The sequence below is a fragment of the Egretta garzetta genome, unplaced genomic scaffold (assembly GCF_000687185.1).
Source record: "Egretta garzetta isolate BGI_Z169 unplaced genomic scaffold, ASM68718v1 scaffold397, whole genome shotgun sequence".
NCBI lineage: Eukaryota > Metazoa > Chordata > Aves > Pelecaniformes > Ardeidae > Egretta > Egretta garzetta.
The window spans coordinates 11,172,509-11,198,143 of NW_009260493.1; the positions used below are offsets into that span (position 1 = coordinate 11,172,509).

The 25,635-nt window shown below is 42.6% G+C and overlaps 1 protein-coding gene across 1 annotated transcript in view; it reads left to right on the plus strand.

The window, feature by feature from the left end:
• Positions 1-25,635, plus strand: part of SOGA3 (SOGA family member 3) — a 30,500-nt gene that overhangs the window by 4,548 nt on the left and 317 nt on the right. The window contains exons 3-4 of the mRNA XM_009644379.2: positions 22,587-22,658; positions 23,298-24,473. Coding sequence (XP_009642674.1) covers positions 22,587-22,658; positions 23,298-24,473 — 1,248 coding nt within the window. The remainder of the gene's footprint in view (positions 1-22,586; positions 22,659-23,297; positions 24,474-25,635) is intronic.

Genomic DNA, 25,635 nt, shown 5'->3' on the forward strand with positions numbered 1-25,635 from the left:
TATTAAGAAAGGCAGGACATTTTCAGTTGTATGTTAAGCTACAGTATTTTTTAGGAACTGCAAGTGCTTACTTCAAGTGATGTGGTATTAAAAATATTCATATGTTTTCTTTACAGGAACTGAATTTCAAACATATTAGTAGAGGATAAACACGCGTTTTTTTCCACCTTCTACTGCTTTTCCAATAATTGCAGATTTGAAAAGGGCATGAAATCTGAGCCTTATTCAGCTTCCCTCTCCTCTGCCTGAGACTTGCTTCTGTTTTCGCTCTGGTTTCTGCCATCAAATACAACTCAGTTTCCAGGACCATCTTCTTTATGAGAGCATGATCTTCCTGTAATTATCCTTAAACTTGTTGTTAAGCTTGCCTTTACTCCAAATTTTCCATTATTCTTGTGCGTTCAGACTCTTACTTTCTTGTAGATTCCCATTTCTGGATCCTTTCCTCCTGCTCTGTCATAGGTTGTACCACAGTAAGCTTCTTTTGCCTTTCTTTTTCTTATGGATCTTCAGATTACAATGAAGTATACTGGCAATTTAATAGCTTCTGCTCTTTGGGAGCTATGAACCTGCAGGAAATTAACCCAATAAATAGGCTTCTTCACCTCTGTCATCAGTAGTCACTTTCTCCTTATCTTGATCCTTCCCTCTGGCCCACTATGCCGAACCATGGTTCTGCTGCTCTCATACTGCTCTCCACTTCTTTTGTTAGCTTAGGTGTTTGCCCCTTTCTCTCTTCGCGGTTGGTATCAATGGAAGGATACTTGAGACTCCAGAAGAAAGGAAAGTGTCATGTTTAAGCTAGGGGCTCTTCTACACAACTCTGTTTTCATGAAGCTGAAACAGATGGATGATTCCCATTGCAACAGAATGGGGGCACGGAGCCAGAATGGAAAAACACAGTAAGACTTTACACCAGAGCAGAGGTGGAGTGGACAAAGAGTCAGAAATACATCCTTATACTGAACTGGAGAGGAGAACTGCCATGCCCAGTCATTATATGCGTCACCATAATTAGGCAGTTTTCATTTATGTATTTCAAACACACTACTGAGTCCCTTTCAGTAGGAGAAGGCTGCTTTCCAGGCTAGGGCACTCAGCATAGCAAGGGGGCATTCAGCGTAGCAAGGGGGAAGATGGAAGATGGTTGAGGAGGTGCAAGTCAGAGAAAAGTAAGTTTGAAGTGATGCCAAATTATTATGCACTTTCCAAGCATGCCATGACTTGGGGGACCAATGGAAGGATCCTGGTGACAAATACTAATTCTTACAGATTTAAAATTTAGAATCTGTGAAGAAGCTATGAAAATGTTAACATGAAACAACCATGAAACTCATCCAAAGCTGCTTAAAGTGCACTAGAATGTCTCTGTGACAAATACCTTTTCTTATTCTTTGGCAATCGGAGGTTTCATGCATCTTAAATGTCATTGTCAGCTAGTCATAATGTTAATTTTTTGTTTTCTTGTCAGTTATTTCTTCCAGTCCTCATGTTTCAGTACAGCCATTATAATCAATGCAACCTCCTGCTTAAGGAAGTTCTACTCGGCATAAGTAGGAATGTGGAGTCAAGACCTTTTGTCTGGATTGTGATCTTCACTTCATTTAGCTTAGAATTAATGGGAGAGTTAATCTCCAAAGACAAGGAGGCTTTTTTATTTTACAGCATAATAACAGTGCTCAGAGTATGTAATGACTGATTTCTGTACTTTTATGGCATCAAATGTACTGCAAAAACACAAACCTTCCCATTGTTCTTAAAATCTATTTATGTGTAACTGCCATGGGAAATTTGTTCTCCTTTTGTAATGAACAGTGTGAGATAGCAGAGAATGGGTAAAAGATTTAATAGAAAATGTTGGAGGCAGAAGCATAATTTTTTGTTAGGTAGTCTCTAGAGCAGGACTAAAGCCAAAGTTCTCTCTGTGTAGATTCTATATTGTTTTAAAAAACATGGTAGACTTGACTGGAAACATGCATAAAAGATAAATGCTAGCAGATGTGTTTGTGTAGAGACAAATCTAGAGTTCTCCAGTGAACATTTGGGTGAATTTAGACTTGTGATGTATTCATCCATTAATATAGATTGATAGTTTCTGTTTACTTTCTTGGTTTGGAGCTTTTGAAAAACATAATTATGATATATTCCATGACAAATGGAAGTTGTTGTTGATGGCAGCAGAAGCTTGCAAGCATCTGGGATTTGGAAGGTGTTCCAGAAAAGCATAGATTTTCTATCAGTTACTTTTACTTTCAGTCCCCCAACCTGCAGCTATCTCATTTAGTGTTATTCCTGCATATGTCCACATGGAAACGCAAGGTTTTTAATCTGCAGTTCTCGGAATTTATTTGTAGCAACTGCTGCTGATTTCCTCTTTATTATTTGTTACTATTAATTGTAATGCTTTTTGGGAAACTGGAAACAAACTAGAGACATTGTTTCCTAGAAGAAAGAGAAGCCAACTATAGCTAGATGTAATTTTTTCAGATATTAAAAAAAATGTTAACGAGTGGCTCATTAATTAATTAATGTTCATTAATTTGATGGTAACTGTCTGCTAAAGCCTAGCTAACTCTTGTTAATAGTATGAATTAAGAATTAATTCATTTGCTATAGCTATGTAGGAAATGCCCCGCTAGCCGTGATTTAGATGGTTTGTTGTGAGACAAACGAAGTAGGGGGAAAATATGACAGATGTACTGGACCCTGGGCTTTACAAGTCCTCACTGCCGTGCAGATATGTAATTGCAAGAGGCACAGTGTTTTCCAGAGACATATGTCTTTCTGGATGGAAATGGGTTGCTACGTTAGTGCTCCAAGCTGGGCAGATGCAAGGCAGCTCAGTTCTTACAGCCACCTTAGGGTGATGTTGTCAAGCTACCATTTTCTTCTCCTAAGCGTAGGTTACTAGCTCAGATACAGAGCTTGCGATAACCACAGCTACACAGCACATGAACTAGAAATTTCTTTCGTCCCATCAGTTCAGATTGTAGGCAGAGGAGTTTACGCCTCCCTGCATGGGTCTGTGTTTTGCGGGAGTGGTGCCTGTCTTGTCAGTCAGTCTGGTTTGTACACTGCATGGAAATGGAAGAAGGCATCAGGGTCTGGGGGACTGGGCACTGGAGCTGGGAGGAGGAATCTGAATTGTTCCTGATTTTGATACTAACCTGCTGACGGACCACAGGGAAGTAATTACACTTTTCTGCTTACTCTTGCAACCTTTGCCTGCCCTGTTTATGCACAGATTAGCTCTCCATACATCTCTGAGTGCTCAGGCTGCACAGGAATCAGGAGGGTAGCTGGAAATTTCTCAACAAAGCTGCTGTAAAGAAAAAAACCACAAAACCAAACAACTCTCCCCCCCCAAAAAACGAAAAAAAGCCATAGCCATAAAAAGAACTGGTAAGGGATGATGATCCCATCCCAGTCCCCTTGATCACCAATATCAGCTTGCCTACTATGTCTGTCCGATAAAACTCCAGTGTCTCCTTTCTTACAGCCCTTTCTCTCTCTCAGCCCTTCTCCTGCCTGGTGTGTCTTGTAGTAGTGGCTGTTTCGCTGTCTTCTGGTTCCTAAGTCTCAGTCTTGTCCTTCTCATCCTTCTCCCTCCCATTCCCTCCTTCCCTGCATCTTTCCAACTCTTCATGAGTGTCCAGTCTTTCTGGATTTCAAGTCCTTCCCAGTTCATTTTCCTCCTATTCTACTCCAAGTATATTATCCCCATTTCTTAGTTACAGATTCTCTCTGCTGTGAAATTTGTCCTTTCCCCCTGATTCTTCCACCCCCTCATACAAATCTGTTGGCTTCCTTGGTTTGTTGTGTTCCTTTCCTTGTTTCCAAGCCTTAGCTCTTCACTTTTGCATCTGGACTGAGAGCAGTGGAGGATCATTCACTGTGCTAGAAAACAGCAACTCTATCACTGTGAGCATGGGAGAAAAGGTTTCTGGTTCCAATGCCTAGCCTCAGCTTTATCTAGTCCCACATGGGGCAACAATTGCAGGACTAGTTAGGCTTTGCCTTCTGGCCTGGAGCTAGAACATAATCTGTCACCTGGAGGAAACATGCAGATTGACAGCTGGGGTGGAAGAGGATGTGGTAGTTTGTAAATACAGAATTTTCAGCAACTTAACTTGGTAAACTCCAAGAAAAAATTACCTGGTAATGTGTAGGAATGGAAGGTTTCTGAAAGGTTACGGTTTGGCCAGTCATGATTTGGATGAATTAGAAAAGTATGAGGTATATATTGTATACAGACACAGAAATGTTCCAGAGCACAGGCATACTGGAACTTCTCAAAAGAACAGTTAGCTAGCATAATTTAATATGAGAAAACCCGGATATTCTCTTCTTGGACAGCTGAATAATTTTGCTGAAATTTTCTAAAAATTAACAATGTTGATAACTTAACCTGAGATAGATGTTTAGTGTGGAAAACCTGCAACATCTAGAATGCGGTGAGGTTGTAAGGAACTGGAAACAAGTCTCATAATGGGTGGTGGTTTGCAGAATTTCCAAAAGGTGAGGCAATCATATCCAACAGCAGCATTACATTTTTGGATGCCTTCAGAATTGAAACTTTCTCACCTGCTATTTGTCTTGGTCCCTTCTCTCAGGACCTTGATCTTCACCATCTCTCAGTTGGGCCTGCCAGTGCTACCGTTGGCCATCAAACCCCTGACCAATGCTTCTTTACCTGCAAGAGGTCCATCAAAATGATTCCCACAGCTGACTTGTTTATCACCTGTAGCAAAAAATTTTCAGTCCATTGCAGAAATCATGTGACTCTTTCTAGTTGTCTGAAAAATGCTTTCTCTATTTATTTCCCCTCGTTCATCAGATGGTCTATAGAAGATATCCCAAGTGATGCCACCCATGCTTCTCTGTCCTCTGATTTTTACCCATAGCTTGCAGCTGGCCCATCACCCATTACAAGGCAACTCTACGTGCAATTGAACTGCTCTGTTGTATAGAGCACAACCCTTCTTCCTCCTCTTTAGAGTTTGTGTTGATCCATGGCTGCACTCCAGGCATGGGAGCTATCCTGCCATGCCTCTGTGATCCCAGCTCTGTAACTGTGCATGGATTTCTAGCTTCTGTTTGTTTCCCATGCTGCATGCAAACAAGTCACTGGAGATGGATACTTCGCTTTGAAAGGGAAAGTTTGAGCCTCCGGCATCATACTTGATGCTTGTCTCCCAAGCACTTCCTAACCGCACCTCATGTTTCCATTTCTCTTCAGAGGGCAATCTCTTTCTCGCATTTCAGACAGCTGGTAATGGAGGGAGTAGGGACAAGATAAAGAGAGATGAGACGCTAGTATGCCTGCTATGTAGCTGATCAGCTTCACAGGATCAGTGTAGTGAGTGGTACCCTTAGAAGAGTTACAGTCATTTACTTGCTCCTGGCACCAGATGGCAGTAGGGGAGGATTTAAGAAGTCTCTCACAAGCCCGGTTCCTTCCTGGACCTTTTGGAGGACCCAAATACCAAGTCTATCAGCAACACTTCTAGTAGAAGTGCCTTTAAGCAGAGGGTTTCCATGATCTGGAATCTCAGTCTGTTGCCTCATGAAAATTCAATTTCCTTTGGTGAAAACAACAACAGGATAACGAGGAGGCTTTTTAAAAAGGAGGTGAGAAACAAGTCTCTGAGTCTAGACAGGAAAAAGCAAAAAAGCCCTGTTTCCAAGCGCGGCTCAGTGATTCTCTAAGCGCCGCATCCCTGCAGACGCAGAACCCCCAGTTACTTCTGTCAGACTTGCTTATGTGCAGTTCTGTTACACTTGGTATCCTGCCCAAATATTTTGTTCCTTTAAAAACAGTACTCAGCAGGGATGCTATTCATCATCTGTGAGGGTGTGACTCTGACATCTTTGCTCAGAGCACACTGCGATTTCACAGTGAGCAGGACAAGCAGAGTTTACTTCAGTTTAGTTCTCTGAATATGAGAAAAGATTCATAATGGAGAAAGAAATGAATTTCCGTTACAAAATCTGGTGTAGTAATTCTCTGAAAAAGTCTTGCCATAAACAGGAAAAAAATTATGTGCACTTCAGAAGTAGTTTACACTTAAACCTCATAAAATTACATTTTAATTATCTATCAGCCATCAGCAATTCACATGAGCCATTTGCTTCAAGGCAGTTTATCCAAACAAACTAAACAGCCTAATGGTCAATAACAATATAGCTCCAAAACATATGTAATAACTAGGGAATGATTTCAAAAGAATAAAACACCATAAATACCTTATTGTGAAGAGGTTTTGTGAGTAAAGATGCCTTGAGGGGATTTTTTTTCAGAGAGTCACTGAAGTCGGTGTACTGCTGCATGGATTCCTATTGAATTGTCTTAAAATTTGCAAGGATGTGTAAAGGGAGTGGCAGAATTGCTTGCTAATGGGGAACTGTAGTGAAAAAGAATGTATCTGGAACACGCTTAAACCAGAAAAGAATATAGCCATCACAAAGCAAAGTTAAGTTTGATCAATTCTTTTGAATCTGTAAGCATAAAACTGCTACTCTGGTTTGATGGGGGCATGAGAGTTCCTTCCTTGGGGCAGAATGTTACCTTGTTTTCCTTCCTTTCTGTGATGGATAGCAGCAGCCTCAGATTTGCAAGTTCTCTTGTCAGAGTTGTTATTGATACTACATATAGTCTTCAGGTAAAATCAGAGACTCTTTGCAGTAAGCTCTATTTAAAAAAAAAAAAAAAGTAATGACCATCTTAAAAAAACTAAACAGAACGGAGGCACAGAATGAGAGCTGAGCTTCCAAGCACACAGAAACTATGTTTTAGGGAAAGGACATGAGTCCCTACATCCTGGTCTCAAGTCAGCATCTGAGACCCTTTTTTTTTTGCCTGGATCATTCTTCTCAAAGTTGTTCTTTGCTATAGAATTGCTTCCATTAGTCATAAACTGTATTTGTAAAGGAAATCAGGCTAAGGAAGGGCCCACACACTGACAAGCGATTGCTAGCACATCCCCCAGATGGTTTTGGCCTGGATCAGCTACCACTGCTTCAGTGCTTGGGCATGATTTGGGGGCTAGCCTGGGTCAGAGCTTATTCCTGATTGATGCTTTGGATGTGGTCCTGCTTGTTTGGAAGGAAGCTGTAGGGAAGTTTAGCTGTATTGTCATTTTAGCTGAAAGGAGGCTGAATCGTGGAGTGCTAGTTGGCATCAGGTCCTGAGAACAGTCCCTGAGCATTTCATTTACTAGTGTAAAAACCAGGCAAAGCGTCTGGCAAATGAGGCACAGAACAGCAAGGCCAGTCCCTTGCTGCCATGTGAATTCCTACTGCTGAGAATTGCTGGCAAGGGGCAACCACCAGCAGTGACAAAGCCAACAGAACTGGCATGCCCAGTTGTCTGGGGGAGTAATGAATGGTGCGGTAACCGTGGCTCAGGTGGTGGATGGTAACTGGTTACCAGAGAAAATGGTCTGTGAGAATGAACTCACAGTGGGGCAGGCTGGAAGAGGTGTCTCTCTGTTGCTCCAGACTTTAGGGTATGACTTCCTTGAGATTTAAAGGAGAAAGAAGTCCTTTTATATCTCATTACCAAAGCAGGCGATATTTCTACTGTCTTCAGTAAAGTCCTAAAAGTACAATACGACATTAACAAATGGAGGAAAGTTTGGGAGATCCAGTATTGCTTCATTTATATTCAGTCATCTCCTAATCATTTGTTGGCACTGTGCTGTTGTAAGCCTGAGAAGTTTACTTATTTTCTAGAAAAAGACAACGTTTTTAGGATTCCCTGATGGTCCTCAATCACAGAAGACAAGTTTTTATTTTTGCACCTCCCAGTTTCAGTATGTATTTACTCAAACGGACATTCAAGTGTTGGCATATGTAATTTAGACATAGAGGTACCAACTCAATTGCTCAGATGAAAGAAAAAGTTGTTGGGTAACTTAGTGTGTAAAAGTGTAAAAATGAGCTCCCTGGTATAGAAGGCTTTTTGATACCTGTCATACTACCTTTCACAGTTGTATCCATAGCTGTATGCATAGACAGTACATAATCCACACTGGTTCTTTTGTTGTTGTTTTGCTTGAGGTTTTTTTAGTAATACATTATGCTTTTAAAATTCCAACTATCATTTTATTTATGCCCGTTTTGTCTTTTTTGACAGGTGTCTGGAATTTTTTTGTAAGACACTGTGTATGACTTGTTTAGTTTTTTAAAGAGAGAGATTGCATGGTGGGACAAATTCGATCTCTGTGTATGCTACAAAAGCATGAATGAGCGTATAGAGGTAGGCCAGGATTCTCTACATTTAGAGGAAATCCAGGTGACTTTGCAGAATTGCTTTCTACCAGCTAGAAGGCTTTATGGAGGCAGAACAGTGACATTTTCTAAGTGCTGAACCAAAGGTCTAGATACATGTTTTTGTATGGAATCAATATACACAAAATGTCATAATCTTCCTGGCAGTCTCACCAAGGCTTTGATGAATAACAGTAATACATGATTTCTGTCCCTTATACCAATGTGTTCGGTCGACTGCTTAAGTGCACCAGTCCCTTCAAAGAAAAACCTGGAAAACCAGAGCATTTGCAATGTGCTGATACAAGTCAAAGCTAAGCTTGTTTCAGATTGAAAGGAAAATTACCGTAGCTTTGTGTCTCTTTAGTGCATGTGTTTGCTGCTGCCCTCAGGGCTGTCTTTCTTATAGTCTTAAACTGAGCTCTTCAGCAACCCCACATGAAACAATTTTCTGCGATTACATTCTCCGCTGTTGCTAGCAAGTCTACAGTTAAAAAAACAGGGCACTCTGTAGCCTGGCAGGTTTACTGGCTGTTCTGCACATAGAATTTCCCAGTGCGTCTTGCAGGTGCCTGTGTTCCTGATGGCTCTTTGGCAGACCCTCACAGCCCTAGGTAGTTTGTCCTGGCTTTAGGAGAGTAAGCAGAAAGTAGCACCATGGAGGTAAGCACTGTCCCGTGTTTTGGCTCAACTCAGCTGCCAGTGTGAGGAAGGAGAACCTTGTCATGTCATAGTACAGATGGCTGTTCTGGAGCATGTCATGGGCCCTCAGGGAGCAACCGTAGTGCAGTTTCCAGTGTAAAACAGGTGAAAGAGACTGGCAAGACCTCAAATGGGAACATAGACAACACAGCCATAGGCAACAAAACTACCACAGAAATTGCTATATTTACTATTCAATATATTACTCGTTACTTTTTCAGAATGATGGTTCTGAGAACTTGGGTGGCTAGTATAAAGTACCCAGTACAGAATCAGAAAAGCCAAATGAAGCAATTATAGCTTCTTTATGTGCTGCTATATGTGATTAATAAGTAGTTCCTGAAGGAGAGATCATAGAATCATAATATCATTTAGGTTGCAAAAGACCCTTAAGATCACCGAGTCCAACCATTAACCCAACACTACCAAGTCCGTCACTAAACCACGTCCCTAAGTGCCACATCTACACCTCTTTTAAATACCTCCAGGGATGGGGACTCAACCACTTCCTTGGGCAGCCTATTCCAATGCTTGACAATCCTTTTAGTGGAGAAATTTTTCCTAATGTCCAATCTAAACCTCCCCTGGCGCAACTCGAGGCAGTTGCCTCTCGTCCTATCGCTTGTTACTTCAGAAAATAAATGAACATCCACCTCTCTACAACGTCCTTTCAGGTAGTTATAGAGAGTGAGAGAGTGATGAGTCTCCCTTGAGCCTCCTTTTCTTCAGACTAAACAACCCCAGTTCCCAATGATACTGTCTGATAACTAGTATCCTAATGGCAGATAGTAGGATGCAAAAGATGTAGTGTGATACTCTGGGCTTTTGAATGGGCTGTAAATCTTGGTCCTTTTCTTTCAAAGTTGTTGCCTGAGAGATTTTCTTCCCCCCCCCCCCCCCCCCCCCCAAAAAAAAAAAAAACATTCTTTCCCCCCCCCCCCCCCCCCCCCCCCCAAAAACAAGAGGCAACCCAACTCAATGTTTTGTTGCAAATGCTTGATAATGTCTCTTGTGTTTGTCTTCAGTGCACTTAAAGACTATGCAGTGTGGTGAGGCTATTGATTGCAGCATTGTGAATTTTTGAATGATCCATCCCAGTGTGCAGGAAATCAAGTGAAGGTGATCCTAGGGGAATGTAAAGACATTGTCAGAACATACAGGGTTAGCATTAGAGAACCCAAAACCCACCTGGAGTGAATCTGGTGAGGGATGTTCAAGGGCAACATGAAGGGCTTCTACAGGTATATCAGCAGCAAAATGAAGATGAGGAAAAATGTATGCATGCTTGTGAATGGTGCGGGGAACCTCTTTCATAACATTATCCTAGACAAGCTGATGAAGTATGACCTAAATAACTGGACAGTGAGGTTGACTGAAAATTGACTGATGAACTACCGGGCTCAATTGTGATCAGCAGCACAAAAGTCCGTCTGGAGGCTGGTGACTAGTGGTGTACCTGTCAGGGAAAGCAAGGGCCAGCTGCTCTGAGGCACTGGGAGCCAGAAGCCAAGCACAATAACACAGCCCATAGGGCAGCAGCCTCACCAGCCAGGAGGCAGTTCAACAGTACCTGAGCAAAGTGACCAGAACAAGCCTGGGGACGGTAGATGGGATCAACCAAGACTCCAGATCATCCAACAGGTTTGTGGTGACAAGGCAGATCTGAGATTAAGCTCGGACATCAATCCGCCGGTCTAGTGATCATGAGGCAAGTTATGAGGCAAGTGCAAGGTCAAGCCAAGAAGTCAGGCCACAGATGAGGGTTAAAGATCAAGAAGGTCCATGGCCATGCACAGCTATGACAGAGCTGGATACAGCTACAACATAGTTCAGGCAGGGACTCAAGGTCCAGATCTGAGGTTAGGTGGAACTCCTGGGCCCATGGGCAGGGCTGTGGGTGGAAGCCCCAGGTGAAGCTCATCAGGGTAATGAAGGTCTATTAACACACTCAGACCTCTGTCAGGACTCCAGGGGTTTAACATCTTCATTACTAACCTGGATAAGGTCAGCAGGTCAAGGGAGGCAATCCTTCTCCTTTACTCGGCACTGGTGACACCACACCTGGAGTGCCGGGTCCAGTGCTGGGCTCCTTGGTACAAGAGATGTGGACATACTGGAGCAAGGGCTGTGAAGATGATTAAGGGATTGGAGCAAATGTCAAATGAGGGGGAGCTGAGAGAGCTAGGACTGTTGAACCTGCAGATGTTGGGGAGAAGCAAGGGCTGGTTGCTCCCTGCAGGATGGGAAATTCAGGGAGATAGCCAGCAGGGCAGGGGTGTCGCCAGCCAAGGCCCAGTCCCACAGTACCCCAGCAAGGTGAGCAGGGCAGACCCAGAGATCATGGCCAGGTTCAAACAAGAGTCCAGGTTACCAGGCAGGTTCACGGTGATGAGGCAGGTCTGGGGTGAAGCTGGGAAGCCAATCCACAGGTGGATCAACAAGGTCCGTGACTGGGCACAGGAGCAACGGTGGTGAAGTGGAGACCAGTACTCTCTCACATAGCTCAAGCAGGACCTGAAGCCCTCTGGGCTGAGCTGGAGTGGGGCTCCTGGCCCTATAGACAGGGTGTGTGTGGAGGCCCCAGGTGACAGTGGTCAGGGTCACTAAGTAAGGCCTGTGGGTGCCCTCAGGGGCAGGACAGGAGAAGAGTAAGGGGCTGTGTGTGTATGTTGGTGAATCTTATCAATGTGTATAAATACCTGATAGGAGGGCGTAAAGAAGAAGGAGTCAGACTCTTTTCAGTGGTGTCCAGTGACAAGAACAAACTTTTTTGTGAAGGTGGTCTCCATCCTTGGAAATACTCAAGAATCCCCCAGGACATGGCCCCGAGAAGCTGCTTTAGTTGACTCTGCTCTGAGCAGTGGGGCTGGACTAGGTCTCCAGAGGTCCCTCACAGCCTCAGCTGGTCTCTGATTTTTCTCAGTTCTGTGGTCTATACTTGTTAATAACAAACAGAACCTAATTCCTCATTTTGCAGAAGGCCATGTAGGGGTTAGAAAAGGTCACTTCTGGAAGGGGAGAAAGGAAATGGTTTCTAAGTTATTTCTGGTAAGCAGGGAGGGTTCAGGGTCTGTCCGAGCTGTCTTTCTTCTCAGGCAAAAAAACAGCGAGCGAACAGGTCAGGGACAGTTACCTGCTATCAAACAGGGCGTTTTTCCTGCTGCAGTGATACGCATAGTGTTTTGTGCAAATAGCCATGTTCTGTGCAATACAGCTGTGCGTCGTACGTGTGTCTGCGTGCAAAGTCACAAAATCCATCAGGCAGATACCTCACATGCAGTGAGGGGAGTGATGTATGAGGAACAAAGTACAACAAAGGAAGCATTATACACGGTACAGTGGTGGGGAATACTGCCCAACAAATGGCTTCTGTGGCCGGGCTGGACAAGAGTAGTGACAGCATGTGAGTGTGCAAGGCAGCCAGCTGCTTCTGCATTGACTACCGGTGGGCTAGTTGTGCTCTACCTCTGAACTGCCCTGGAAGTACTACACTCCGGAGAGCAGAATGACATGTTTTGAGCCACTTTCTTCTTTTAGACCCTCTCATTTGCAAACAGTTATAGCCATATTCTGTGGTGTATGTCACTGCATATTAAATAGAGATGAGTCACGTGACAGGGAGAGCACCCAGCTGTAGGGTGTGCTGGGCTCTGGGATCAGCCCAATACTAGCCAGGAACAAGAACACCAGGCTTTTGGTGTTTGTTCACTACAACCTGGAGGTTTATTTTTCACTTACCGCAGTGTTCATAATATCAATAAATGCAACCCCCTGGCGTTTTAGCAGATTCAGATTTTGATAATGCTCCATAGTTAAGAGTTCCAAGCACACTGCATTTCTTATTCTGAAGTAAAGGGCAGTGGATTAACCTTTTAGATGTGCGGGTGTGCTTTCCTGAAGTGTTTGCTGAGATGTTTTGACATATTATGTGATTTTTTTCTCCATTGCTAGTATTAACAACAGTGTATATCGAGATGTGCAGAATGAGGCCTGTGGGTATCAATTCTCTTGCTTTGTCTGATCCTAGTTGTATGATTGTGTTAATTGACTTTGGCTATCTCAGCAATGAATCCAGGTTAGGATAATAACCAAGCTCTTTGCTTAGGTCACAAATGAGTATTTGCACTTAGAAGGTATTTGCCATGCATCTGTTTCCATCAGTGTTGTGTGTAATAAGAGGCTTCTACATCCCTGTAAAGTGTGACTGATGATGACATCCAACTGGCTTAATTACCAAAAGTGTTTTACATTACAGGCTTGGCTGAATTATTTTAATTTTTACAGATGCTAGCAGTTTAGATCTTTGATTAAATGATTAATTAGAAGCACCAGTAACAGTGCCCCATAAAGAGTTTTGAACTGGAACATTGCCTTGGTGGTACACACAGATACACTCAAAGGTTTATTTTCCTTGTGGTGTGCTTCTGAGAGTGTTGTTGCTGAGTTCCCAAACTTTGGTCAGGTTCCAAGCATTCAAAAATTATGAGGCCAGAACTGTATAATATGATCAACCAGTCTGGCCTCCTGAATAACATGGGTAATAAAACACCCCCAGCTTTTTTATTTAAACTGATGCCTACTTTTTAGAAAAGGCTGCTGGTCAGCATTAAAAATTGACAGCTGAGAACAGTCTACCACAACTCTTCCTGAACTGTTGTAGGAACAGTGAAAAGTTTGCACCTCCCTTCACATCTGAATTTGCTGAAAGCTACTTACCAGCCAGCAAACAGATGTTGTTACTACCACATTAAATTCAAGAGTCCTGCATCAATGCTTTGTTGTTGGTGGGGTTTTTTTGGGTTTTTTTAATCTTCATGCTTAGGGTTGATATCATTTAGCCGTCTAAAAATTAAATGTTTAACCTAAGTTAGGAATTTGGCCTCCCTCAAAGGACAAAGATGGGCACTACTTGGAAGTGAATCATTCCACTTGTCTGAAGGTGGTTTGGCTCTGTGGAGAGGCACATCCCTTTCTAGTCATTGCACAGTGAACTTCAGTTTTGACATCTACAGCCTAGGACTAAATTAAGCCTTTCGGTCACAAAATTGCACTTGGATGTTATTTCAGCTGATTATCCTTTATGGCCCTGTAGTCTTTTTCAGAGATGTGGCTTTTCAAGAGATCTTCTCTATTCTCTAGGTTGTTTTCCTATTGTCTTAGCATAGCTCTCACTCCTTGTTCTTACATGTGCATCTTCATATTTAGTAACATTAAAAGAGTTACTACTTGATTGTACCAAGGTTTGCATAAGTGACCGTCCTTTTCAGTATTGAACATTTCTCCAACCTTTACTCTATCTGCAGTCTTTATCCAATATTATTTTATGTTTTTTCCAGGCAGCGGCCAAAAATGTTAATTAGTGTAGGATGAAGAATTGATTCTTGCGTAACCCCGCTAGGACTTCTGTGGCATTAATTTGCAGGTGATTTGCTGGTTCTGTGACATTTACGATAAATGCTGAAGAGTCGGATGTTTGTTCATGACAGCTAGTTAAAAATGCATCCCAGTGATCAAATATTTATAATGAGCTGAAGCCTGTTAGACTTCATTTCAGAATGAGATTTTCACATTTCTAGCAAAGGGAACCTTTAAATAACGGTCTTCAGTCAACCTCTACATGAAGGTTTGAAGTCAGCCTAGCAGCCACAGCCCCTTCCCTTGCTGGGAATAAGCATTTCCCTTAAGAATCTGCGTAAGTTTAATTTAGGGGGAAGAGTCATCATTTAGCAGGATGAGGCATGAGGATCAGTAACAGGTCTTTTGAGCCTTAGAATTCATCTAAAATTTTTGCATCCTCTCAAATGAACTCTTAAAATCTGATTTTTTGGTGAGTTGTCCCTCTAACTGGAGGTGTTGTCCGAGGTGTGCAGTCTCGTAGGGCGAGCTTGCAAAGCTTCCTTTCTCTGCTGTGTGCCTGCAGACCTACACAGATGTGCATGCTCTTGATGCCATGCTACCCTGTGAATCCAGCTGAGGGACTGTAAGAGATGTTTGTGCTTTTAATACAACTCTTCAGTATGAAATGAGCTTGAACACAAATGTACACCTGTGATCAGCCTGCAGCTTGGCAGAACTGGCATCTGTATACATTTCCAGCGAGCAGTGTAGAGGTGCACACTGTGTGTGGAATCGTTCTTATTTTCCTTCTCGTCACTTTTCATTTTCAGACAAGCCTTTTTTGTTGGGATATGGTAACTACGCTTTGGTTTATATATATGCATTTTTGTAACCTGTGCAATGAGCCTAATCTAGTTGCTTGTACTTTCCTGTTCTCCTGAAAATTTCTTTGGAATCTCTTCTGAGATATTCTTATAAGAAGACTGAAGAGCTCTACATGTGATAATAGGTGTGAGAGAGAAAACTCTTTTTAGATTTGGCAAAATCTTGTGTGTATTGAATTCATAATTGCCATATCCACGTCTGTGACTGTGATTATTTGCTATTGTTATGTGGCAGTGTTTTGAACTATGTTGACATACTGCCTGTCATCCTGGTAGTCCCAGATAAAGACTGGGACAGTGCATTGTACTAGGCATTGTGCAAACAAGACTGACGCTCGTCTCCCAAAAAAAAGACAAATAGCTAAGCTGACAAATAAATGGCAACTTAGGAAACCCTAGGAACTAGGTTTAACCAGCATCACTGTGCAATAAAATACCTTATTCCTGCACTTTCACTCCAAAATATTCATGGTGTTCTGAGATTTGCTTCTGCATTTCAGGATGAGGGAGCCAAGTGTAAGCGGACTGTGACCTCTGCAGCCATAATGAGGGCTACTTGGGTAGCGCTGGGGCACTAAGCATGTCTAGGTCTCCCATCTTTTGAAAGGTTCAAATGGCAGGAGACCTCTTCCTCTTCAGAGAAGTTGCTTCCACTATGTTCTGATATCCTGGTGGATGAAGGAGTGTGTAATGACAGAGAGCAAAGTATCAGAGTTCGGCCAGCTATTTGACCAGGCCACATGGAGAGCTTTGAAAAGGCAGCTTTCATCTTCTACCAGTCAGGATTTTTTTTGAATAAGAAAAAGAAGGAAGTGAATCTAATGGAAGCATGAAAGTGCTGCTTCAGTTTGTGCATTGCAAAGAATGTTTTTACCTAGTTATACCACAGAGTTAGCATTATATGCTCTAGCAATGTGGTTTTGGTTCAAAATGCAAAAGATTTCTCTAGGTAAAGTGCAAATGTTGTGTATCTTTTTCTCTCCTTTTATTTTCCCATTTAATTGGCAAATGAATAATGGTAAAGGATCTGAAAATGATAACTGAAATAACTCCTAAATAAACGCAAATGAAATAATACAAATGTTGGAAGGCAGCTCCTCTTTTCTCTTTTGCAATATGAAGACATTCAAAAGACTACATAAGAACTATTTTTCTCTCCATGGTGAAGTATTGCTTTCATTTTGTATTGTGCCTCAGCAGTGTTTTCAAATATGCCAGTTTTAATATGAAGAGAGCATTGCTAGAGCTAGGAGGGATATACTTAGTGTTTGCTTCATGGACAGGGGCGCTGTGCTTCTTTGGGTTTCACTTATCCCTTGCTTTTTCTTTCCTGCCTTAATTTTACAAGTAGAATACTGAAATACTCCTGCCCTTGAAGGGGGGTGGAAGGAGTAAAGGGTTGTATCATTCTATGGACTCGTGCCAATGACAGACAAAGGCAGTGTCTTGAGTTTTTTGCTGGCAAATTGCACTGATAGAGTTGCAGAATAAGGGAGACATTTTAAAAACAAAATTTTTTTTTCAGAGAATCTGCATTTTCACTTGCCAACATGGATAGTGTCCATTTAGTTTTTACTACATATTCTAGGACATTGAATTAGAGTCAGTGGCAGCAAACTAAGAAACCTGTCTTGCATCTGTTTTGGTCCAGCTCCATGAGCTAGCCGACCGTATTGACTGAAGGGAAAACGCGGAGAGAGTCTTAGGGCAAATTTCCATTTCTCTGGTCACGATCGCTCTGTGCCAGACAGAGGCAAGTTTGTGCAGCCCAAAAGCTGTTCAATATTCAGCAGCTTTTCAAGACTGTAGAGATGGTGTTAGGTTTGCTCTGATTTTTGAAAGCTCTGCAGACCTGTCAGAGGAGCTGGGAGGCAGCTAGCCGTAACCGTGTGCGGGACAGTTGTGTGTGGGTGAGAAGGTTCGGTTGCAGCTGTGGAGATTCAAGAAGCTGCACACCCTTTGCCTTAGCCTGCTCTGTGAGAGCATAAATAAATCCCTTTGTGTGTCAGGAATTCCTCCTGTGGTTGCACACATCGATTTTTAGATCATATACCCCCAGGTCAGGCTTGAAATAATCAAACATAAGCGTCTTGAAAAATCTTGGTATGTTTTACTTATGGCTTCCTTATTAATTGCTGAGAGATTCAGTGTAGTTTAGGATCAGGTGGCAAGAATTTGAGTTCATTTTACAGCTTTCCTACTCAGTGGAGTGTGAAGCAATTATTTCTGCATTGCGTTACTCTCAGAGTAGATTTCAGGTCTTTTTACACCTGAGAAGCGCTGAGCATCACACGTGATGTTAGGACTGGACATTTGGCTTGCAGTTGTAGGGCTGGCAAGAGAAGGGTTATACCATCTGGTCTTGAGAAGTGCTTAGCATCTCCAGCAAGACATTGGATAAACTCCAGTGAAGGTCACTGGAGAATTGATGCTGCTGAACATGACAACAGCATTGCCCGTTGCACCTGATCTGGTGTTCATATAATACAAATACTATCTGTGGTCTTATCGAGGCTATGCAAGCTTCTCAGCATTGCCAGAACACACATGCAGCCCTGCGTGTGCAGGCTACAGTGCATGCTAGAGTAGTCAGGTCAAACCCAGTTTTACTTCCTAGTCTTTCAAAGATAAGCAGAGATTATACTGTATAATGATACATACCCCAGTTGCTGGTCTTATTATCCCCAGTGCTGTTGAAATGTTTCATTAGTACTCGAGCAGTTTAGCAAACTCCCCATTGTAGAAACAGTATTATATGCATTTTTTGCTCATTCTTTTCTCCTGCAGATGGGTAACTTGGCTCAAGGTTATTAAAACCGTAATGCTGTCTGGTAAGCATTACTGATCAGACAGTGCAAAAGCAGTCTTATGTTTCTTACTTTACCTTTGTCTTTTTTAAACTCATAATCATTATAGTGAACTGAATATGATTTTTAAAATTATACGGCAGGAACATTATCTGAGGCCCCAGATTACCTTTCGCAACAAACTCCCAAATTCCAGTTCTGGAATATGAGGTGCAGATTTTTTTGCTACAGTGGAGAAAACAGCAGAGGTGGCTCTTAGTGGCACTACAGTATGCTTTGTAGTGCTCTGTGATGCGGGAGAAGGATCAAGAAGTGGTGAATTATATTAAAAGGTGGTCTAGACAAAAATTTTCAAACAAACAGATTTTGTACATGAAGGTGGCTGAATCACTCACTCGCCCTGTCTAACATTTGTTAGTATGTCAAAACAAGCAACATGCAGGCAGTTTTAGTAGTGTCCAGTTGCAGGGATAATATGAAGATTTGCTTGCAGGAGCCTGGGTTGCTATTTTTGGTTTTGCCATATGTTTGTTTAAACTTTTTTTTTTTCCTTTTTCCATTTTGCTTTGATGAATTTCTTTTCATTAGCAGCAATAAATTGTTTATGTCGAAAATGGGATTGGAAGAGTGGACTAGTACGAGGCTTGAGAGAAATGATAGGAAGAGTAGCCACTGTAAATTGTGAAATGTACTTCTGAAAAAACTCTCAAAAATACATTATCATATTTGGACGCCAGGTGCCCACCAAGCCATTCCATCACTTCCCCTCCTCAACTGGACAGGGGAGAGAAAATGTAACGAAAAGCTCAAGGACAGGGAGATCACTCACCAATTACCATCATGGGCAAAACAGGCTTGACTTGGGGAAATCGGTTTAATTTATTACCAATCAAATCAGAGTACAGTAATGAGAAATAAAACCAAATCTTAAAACACGTTTCCTCCCACCTCTGCCTTCTTCCTGGGCTCAGCTTCACTCCTGGTTTCCCTACCTCCTCCCCCATAAGTAGTGCAGGGGGACAGGGAATGGGGCTGGGGTCAGTCCATCACACGCTGTCTCTGCCGCTCCTTCCTCCTCAGGGGAGGACTCCTCACACTCTGCCCCTGCTCTAGCCTGGGGTCCCTCCCACGGCAGACAGTCCTCCATGCACTGTTCCAGCCTGGGTCCCTCCTTCCCAAGGGGTGCAGTCCCTCTGGCACAGACTGCTCCAGTGTGGGTCCCCACAGGGTCACCAGCCCGGCCAGCAAACCTGCTCCAGCCTGGGCTTCCCTGTGGTCCCCCTGGGGCCACAGGTCCTGCCAGGAGCCTGCTCCAGCATGGGCTTCCCACGGGGTCACAGCATCCTTCCTTCAGGCATCCACCTGCTTCAGCGTGGGGTCCTCCCCAGGCTGCAGGTGGGGATCTGCTCCCCGGTGAGCCTCCCTGGGCTGCAGGGGCACAGCCTGCGCCACCATGGGCTGCACCAGGGGCTGCAAGGGCCTGGAGCACCTTCTGCCCCTCCTGCTGCACTGACCTGGGTGGCTGCAGGGCTGCTCTTCTCTTATCTTCTCACTCCTCTCTCAGGCTGCAGTTGTGCAGTTTTGGGTTTTTTCCCCCCTCTTCTTAAGTACATTATTCCAGAGGTGCTACCACTGTCACTGATGGGCTCAGCCTTGGCCAGTGGTGGGTCTGTCCTGGAGCTGGCTGATGTTGGCTCTGTTGGATGCAGGAGAAGCTTCTGGCAGCTTTTCACAGAAGCCCCCCCTGTAGCTCCCCCCGCTGCCAAAATCCTGCCACGTAAACCCAGTACAACTGCTTGATATGTGGCATTCTTTGTTCAGTATGAGCGTTGCCTCAGTGCCCTAACATGATGTTATGGGGCACTGTGATTTTGCAAATGTCATCTGTCAGCTGAGACCTGCAAGTGAGATCTTAACCTCTGCTGATCAGAAATTGTCTCATGGTGTTTTTCATAAGAAAAGAGATCATACCAATTCCAGCTGGGCCTAATCCACTTACTGAAATCATCTTGCTAATTGAATTGTGCATGTTCTTCATTGCTTTCTGCTATAAAATTTTGTTGCTAAACACCATCATTTCACTGGTGAATAATACAAACTCCATGGATGGTTTTTTGTAATTCAACAGAGCAGAACAGAATGTAGTGCCTAGTCATTGTGTGGCCACAGCTATTGTTGTAATTAAAATGATGCTATCCTGACTACCAAAAGGAACACAAAAGATGTAGAGAGAAAGGAGAAAAGCAGATTTTTCATTTTGTGTCAAACCTAGAAAAACACTTTTTGCTCTCTGTAGTTTCTTTTTTTTTTTTTTTTTGTTATGGGATGCTTTTTTGTATATTTGTATCTGAAAAGTTGCAGGGTACACAACTTGCAGCTCAGCATTTCAGAACCTCATTATACCTGGAGAGATGCTGAACTCAGCAGGGTGAATAGAAGGCATTTAGGTAATCAAGCAGAAATATGGTTTAACTATCCCTTAGTTATTTTATCAGTAGGTGGTATTGGCAAGAATCTGGAGCAAGGAGAAGTTTGAAGTGCTAACTGATTTCAGAAGGGTTTTTTCAAAGTGATAATGCACAGTGGTATAATTAAAGGTAATACAGAGGAGGAAGCTGCTCCTCTGAAACTTTAGCGCTTTATAAATTTGCCAATTCAAAAAGAAAAACAACAAAGAAACCTCCACATGCATATACCATTTCTGCAGTAGGATAACTGATGAGTGACCCTGGAGAAGACACATTTTGTTTGTAGACTGGATCCCAAAGTTGTTTGCTTTATATTTAAAAGGAAAATGTGAGTTAATTTAACTATTTTTAGTGTTTTTTCTGGATTCCTTTAAAAGCCTGTGATTCACAACTCTGTAGCTATCGCAGCTAGTGATCTTTGATTGTTTTTATTGTTTTGTCTACTGAAAGCATTCAATGTTTCTGCAAGAGACATAAAAATTTTCATTCTGGTTCTTGGTGGACCTGTCTCCATTTTAGTTCTGATTCCGAGTCTGAGATTGTTTTTCTTAATTCTTGCATGACTCTGAACATAAATTTGAGCAAAAAGCCTGATGAGAAATCATCTCTTGTGGTTGCTCAGATTTATATGTCAGTCATTTCTATGGCGTTGACTTTTCCTTTGGAGTCAGCAGTCCACGAGCTTCGTATTTGTTATGGGGATGATCTGCAGAAGAAAGAGAGCCATTGGTACCAGCAGGCAGGTGGTGCACAGGGTTGTTATGTACAGCATACTCGCCCACTGTACTCTGTTCCCTGAGGATTATGAACATATTTTAATTCCCACTCTATGGAACTGGATGGCTTTTAGATACAGCTGGATTCTCCCCTGCCTGGTGCACGGAAATGCGTGTTTCTCAGCAGCACAAAGGATCCGTCTCCCAGAGAATTATCGCAGAGGGAGACAGTGTTGGTTGTATCATTGCCCTGCCTCAGGGCCTACATTTTACCTGGGGAACATAAAAACTGGGAACAGCTGCAAGTGGGATATTATGTATTAACATATTCGCTTGCTCACTTTCCTCTCCTGCTGTTTTCTTGATGATCTGTATTGAGCATAGACAGGGGGATGGTTGCAGTTGTTTTCCACTGCTACCACTTGCCCACTAACAAACTTTATACTGTCAGCAATTATGAAGGTTTTGCTGGATATGCTAGCAGGCTTTGATCCCAGTGCATCCTGCTCTAAAAGCAGGAGTTTCTTTTCTACTCACTTTGGCTACATAGCAGATGAGAAGACACCGAAGAAGCTTACTCATATGGTGGTACATACACGTGTTTCTGTGGTGCTGTTCTTAAGCTCATATGCTTTGTTTCTCACTAGGACTTTGTAGTCTAAGCAGTTTTAAATTATATTTAAATTATATGTTCTGAAAACAGAACAAACCTAGTGACCAGATCCACGTGTGAGTTTGCCCACACAGTTTGTCTACAGTGTACACCTACAGAGGTGTGACCACAATACACCGCAAGCTTGAAGGCTGTGGGTGGGACACACAGAGAGGTGTGCTTGTAGATGTCCACCCATCAGCTTGGGTGGGACACACAGAGAAGCGTGCTTGTAGATGTCCACCCGTCAGCTGATGGGATCTCAGTGATGCTGTTTTATGTAGCTTGCCTAGCACAAAAGCTAAGGAGGTTCATATCAGGAGGGTTCATATCAAATGGAGAAGCTGGGTTTCACTTACATGTCTGGCTAGACACATCTTTAAATGCCTTGGCAGCATTAGGGTTCATATCAAATGGAGAAGCTGGGTTTCACTGCTTGCCTCAGCTTTCCCACCTGTAAGTTACTACTTGGGATACCTGCTTTCTTGCCTCTCTTGTCACGTGTGAAACATTCATTTTGCACTAGTTTTAAAATGTGTTGAATAAAAAAGGTAACAGACTGATTAAACCAATACTTTACTTGTATAACATTGCTGTGTCATTTTTGGGCAGCTGTGTTTGATACCTCAAGGATTACAAGAAACTAATTCCTTTATAGTTGCATTTGACTTGCTGTGTTTTAAAGAGAGACTGAATTATATACCGCTTTAGTGAAATATTCAGTGCATCTCATTTTGTTGTTGTTGCAGCAATCACTGAAAAGAAGAGGGAGCAAAGACCTACCGAAATCAGAAAAAAAGTCACAGCAGACACCAACAGAGGTATGTTGTAATAACAGTAGCATGGATTCTCATGTGGAGGCTTCAGGGACACTATGGAAATGATGTACATGGTTTGTGGATTTGCACTTTGCTTGCTTGTTTGCTTTGCTCTTTGTTTTCCTGTATGCTGTGAGACGCAGAGCTCTTACCCCAGATCTGCAGTCAGACAGCACTGTGCCAAGAGCCACCTAAACAAACCGCTGGTGCTGCAACAGAACCCACCAGCTTTCATGTTCTCTGTATTTTAGGCAAAATAATTTATTGCAAGCATCAGTGAAACAAGATCATAGGCCCTTTGTGCGCTGACTTCAGGATGTTTGAACACTGCAAAGGCTATTACAGTGTTGCAAGCCTAGAAAATATAAGGATTTTTTTACACACACACACACACACACCATAAAATATATTCTGGGGACTGTGCAAACTTTAGTCGCAAGTAAAATAATATTTTCTCCTCTTTTAAATGTAAGTATTTATTTCCCTCTCTTTAATTTATTGATCAGTGAAAAAAATGATTGTAGGAAAAGCTCTTAGTATCCAAAGCTATGTACCTGTTAATTTTGTCATTTAAGACCATCCACTGGAGGTCTCCTGTTTTACATCAAGTTTCTTCAAATACTACTTTTTCTTTTTTTTAAGGAGGATAATGAAGACCTGAAATGCCAGCTACAGTTTGTCAAAGAAGAAGCAGCCTTGATGAGGAAGAAAATGGCTAAGATTGACAAAGAGAAAGACAGATTTGAACATGAGCTGCAAAAATATAGATCGTTCTATGGGGATTTGGACAGTCCCTTGCCAAAAGGTGAAGCAGGTGGGCCACCTACCACAAGAGAAGCTGAACTCAAGCTTCGATTGAGACTTGTGGAGGAGGAAGCTAACATTCTTGGGAGGAAAATAGTGGAATTAGAAGTAGAAAACAGAGGACTGAAAGCAGAGCTTGATGATTTAAGAGGAGATGATTTCTCAGGGGCCGCTAACCCGCTCCTGGGAGAGCAGAGTGAATCCCTGTCAGAATTACGGCAACATTTGCAGCTCGTAGAAGATGAAACAGAATTGCTGAGGAGAAATGTAGCTGATTTGGAAGAACAAAACAAGCGCATAACAGCTGAGCTGAATAAATACAAGTACAAGTCCGGGGCCCACGAGAGCTCTAGGCACCATGATAATGCCAAGACAGAAGCATTGCAGGAGGAGCTGAAAGCTGCACGAATGCAGATCAACGAGCTGAGTGGCAAAGTCATGCAGCTCCAGTATGAGAACAGAGTCTTAATGTCCAACATGCAACGCTATGACTTGGCCTCTCATCTTGGGATCCGTGGCAGTCCCAGAGACAGTGATGCGGAAAGCGATGCAGGAAAAAAGGAGAGCGATGATGATTCCCGCCCGCCTCACCGCAAACGGGAAGGCCCCATCGGTGGGGAAAGCGACTCTGAAGAGGTACGCAACATTCGGTGCCTGACACCCACGAGGTCTTTTTACCCGACGTCATCTGGGTGGCAGAAAAGCTTCACTGACAGGCAACAAATGAAGGACATTCGCTCTGAAGCTGAGCGGCTGGGCAAGACAATAGATCGCTTAATTTCTGACACGAGCACCATCATAACAGAGGCCAGAATTTATGTAGCTAACGGGGACCTCTTTGGACTGATGGATGAGGAAGACGATGGCAGCAGAATACGTGAGCACGAGCTTCTTTACCGGATCAATGCACAGATGAAGGCCTTCAGGAAAGAGCTCCAGGCTTTCATCGACAGACTCGAAGTTCCAAAGTCTTCGGATGATCGGAGTGCCGATGAACCTTTGTCAGTGAGTCAGGTAGACTTTTACTTATTACGGCCTACAGGTAAAAAGGCTCTGCCAAATGAATTAATCCTCAAATTTGATGTATGGCACATGAAAATTCTTTATTCTATACAGTGGACAAAAATCACTGTTTCTTAAATTATTTTAAATCCTCATTTGGCCATATGAAGCCTTTTTCTACCAATGGGGCTCTTTGTGAACAGAGAATAAGCCTGGTCTCCTGGAAATTAAAAGAACTATGCTCTAGGAGGTGGAAGATTTTACTCCTTTCTGGCTTTGCAACTGCATTTGCCTAAATTATGTCTTCATGACCAGTTAAGGCAGTGCAGGCAGCATTTTTGGCACATAAATGAACACAATTGTTTTCTTGGTGGGTGGGTTCCTGTTAAATGAATAAAAAGAAAATCTTATTAATTTTAAACAGGAGGAAACATTACATTTCCAAAATTATAGAGAAAATGACAAACCACAGAGAAAAATAAACCATGCAAATCTACTTTACAGAGTTACAGAGCCACACAGTAGCATGAATATTGGAATCACTGTAGCTGATTGTATCTCGCTGAAGGCCTATGGGTCACTGCTTGCATGCAGCAGTGACTAGCATCTTTTCTGTAGTTAATTTTTATGCAGAATTGTTGCAAAGAGGTTTTGGGGAGCAACTTCCTTGCTAACTCAAGATCTTTTGCCATGAAAAATGAAAATTACCTACCCTTATCTTATCATGCGATCCTATAGTTGGCAAATCTTGTTATTGCTCATGGTATTACCCAATGTTTTAGTAAGTCTCTTGCTGTGTTAATTTACTTTCTGCTGTCCTGCTAGTTTACAGTCGAAGTAGTTACCAGGTAAAGCTGAAATCTATTATTTCTTATTCCTATGCTGACTAATTAGTCTTTTGTTTCCTTGTATCAGAAAGTCACAGACGCAGTGAGTTTAAAGCTAATCAATTACTATACATGTATTGCATGAAATCAAACAGAAACGGCATTTAGCATGCTCACTTTCTGATCTAGCAATAGCTCTGAGCTTGTAGAGCTCCCATTAGCTTAAAGGCAGAGCACTGCATGGGCTTACACAAATTTAAAGTAAACTAATTAGTATTTTCTCTAAACAAATAACAGCAATAGCTAAATTGGACATTTCAGGGCTTGACCATGCAGAACTCCTGCTG